The 341-nt window shown below is 36.1% G+C and overlaps 1 protein-coding gene across 1 annotated transcript in view; it reads left to right on the top strand.

The window, feature by feature from the left end:
- Window positions 1–260, top strand: part of LOC105449961 — a 1,309-nt gene extending 1,049 nt beyond the window's left edge. The window contains exon 3 of the mRNA XM_011689451.1: window positions 167–260. Coding sequence (XP_011687753.1) covers window positions 167–260 — 94 coding nt within the window. The remainder of the gene's footprint in view (window positions 1–166) is intronic.
- The last annotated feature ends 81 nt before the right edge of the window (window positions 261–341 follow it).

Genomic DNA, 341 nt, shown 5'->3' with positions numbered 1-341 from the left:
GATGTGTATAAGAGACAGATTAAGACTACAAGAAAAAAAAGTAAGGTTGAATTTGCCTGACATGTATGGTTAAAGAAATATTGGTGAAACTAAACAGAATTTCTGGTTATTATAATTAAATAATCTGGTTTTTATATCTACATTACAACGTTCTCCGCGGTTCCAGTAAAAATGCAGGTCGACAGTCACCGACAATTGCGACGCGAATGATACGTATAGAAAGATTAGAGAGTATATGGCGGAAAACGGCTGTCGACTAGCGGTATTTCACGTTTGTGCGATCAATTATTTGTTTCTTCGTGTATCTATAAAGTGTGAAAGTACTGTAGTGCGTGTACGTA

This window comes from Wasmannia auropunctata, unplaced genomic scaffold (genome assembly GCF_000956235.1).
Source record: "Wasmannia auropunctata unplaced genomic scaffold, wasmannia.A_1.0 LD336071.1, whole genome shotgun sequence".
Lineage (NCBI taxonomy): Eukaryota > Metazoa > Arthropoda > Insecta > Hymenoptera > Formicidae > Wasmannia > Wasmannia auropunctata.
This window is presented reverse-complemented; position numbering and strand designations above follow the sequence as displayed.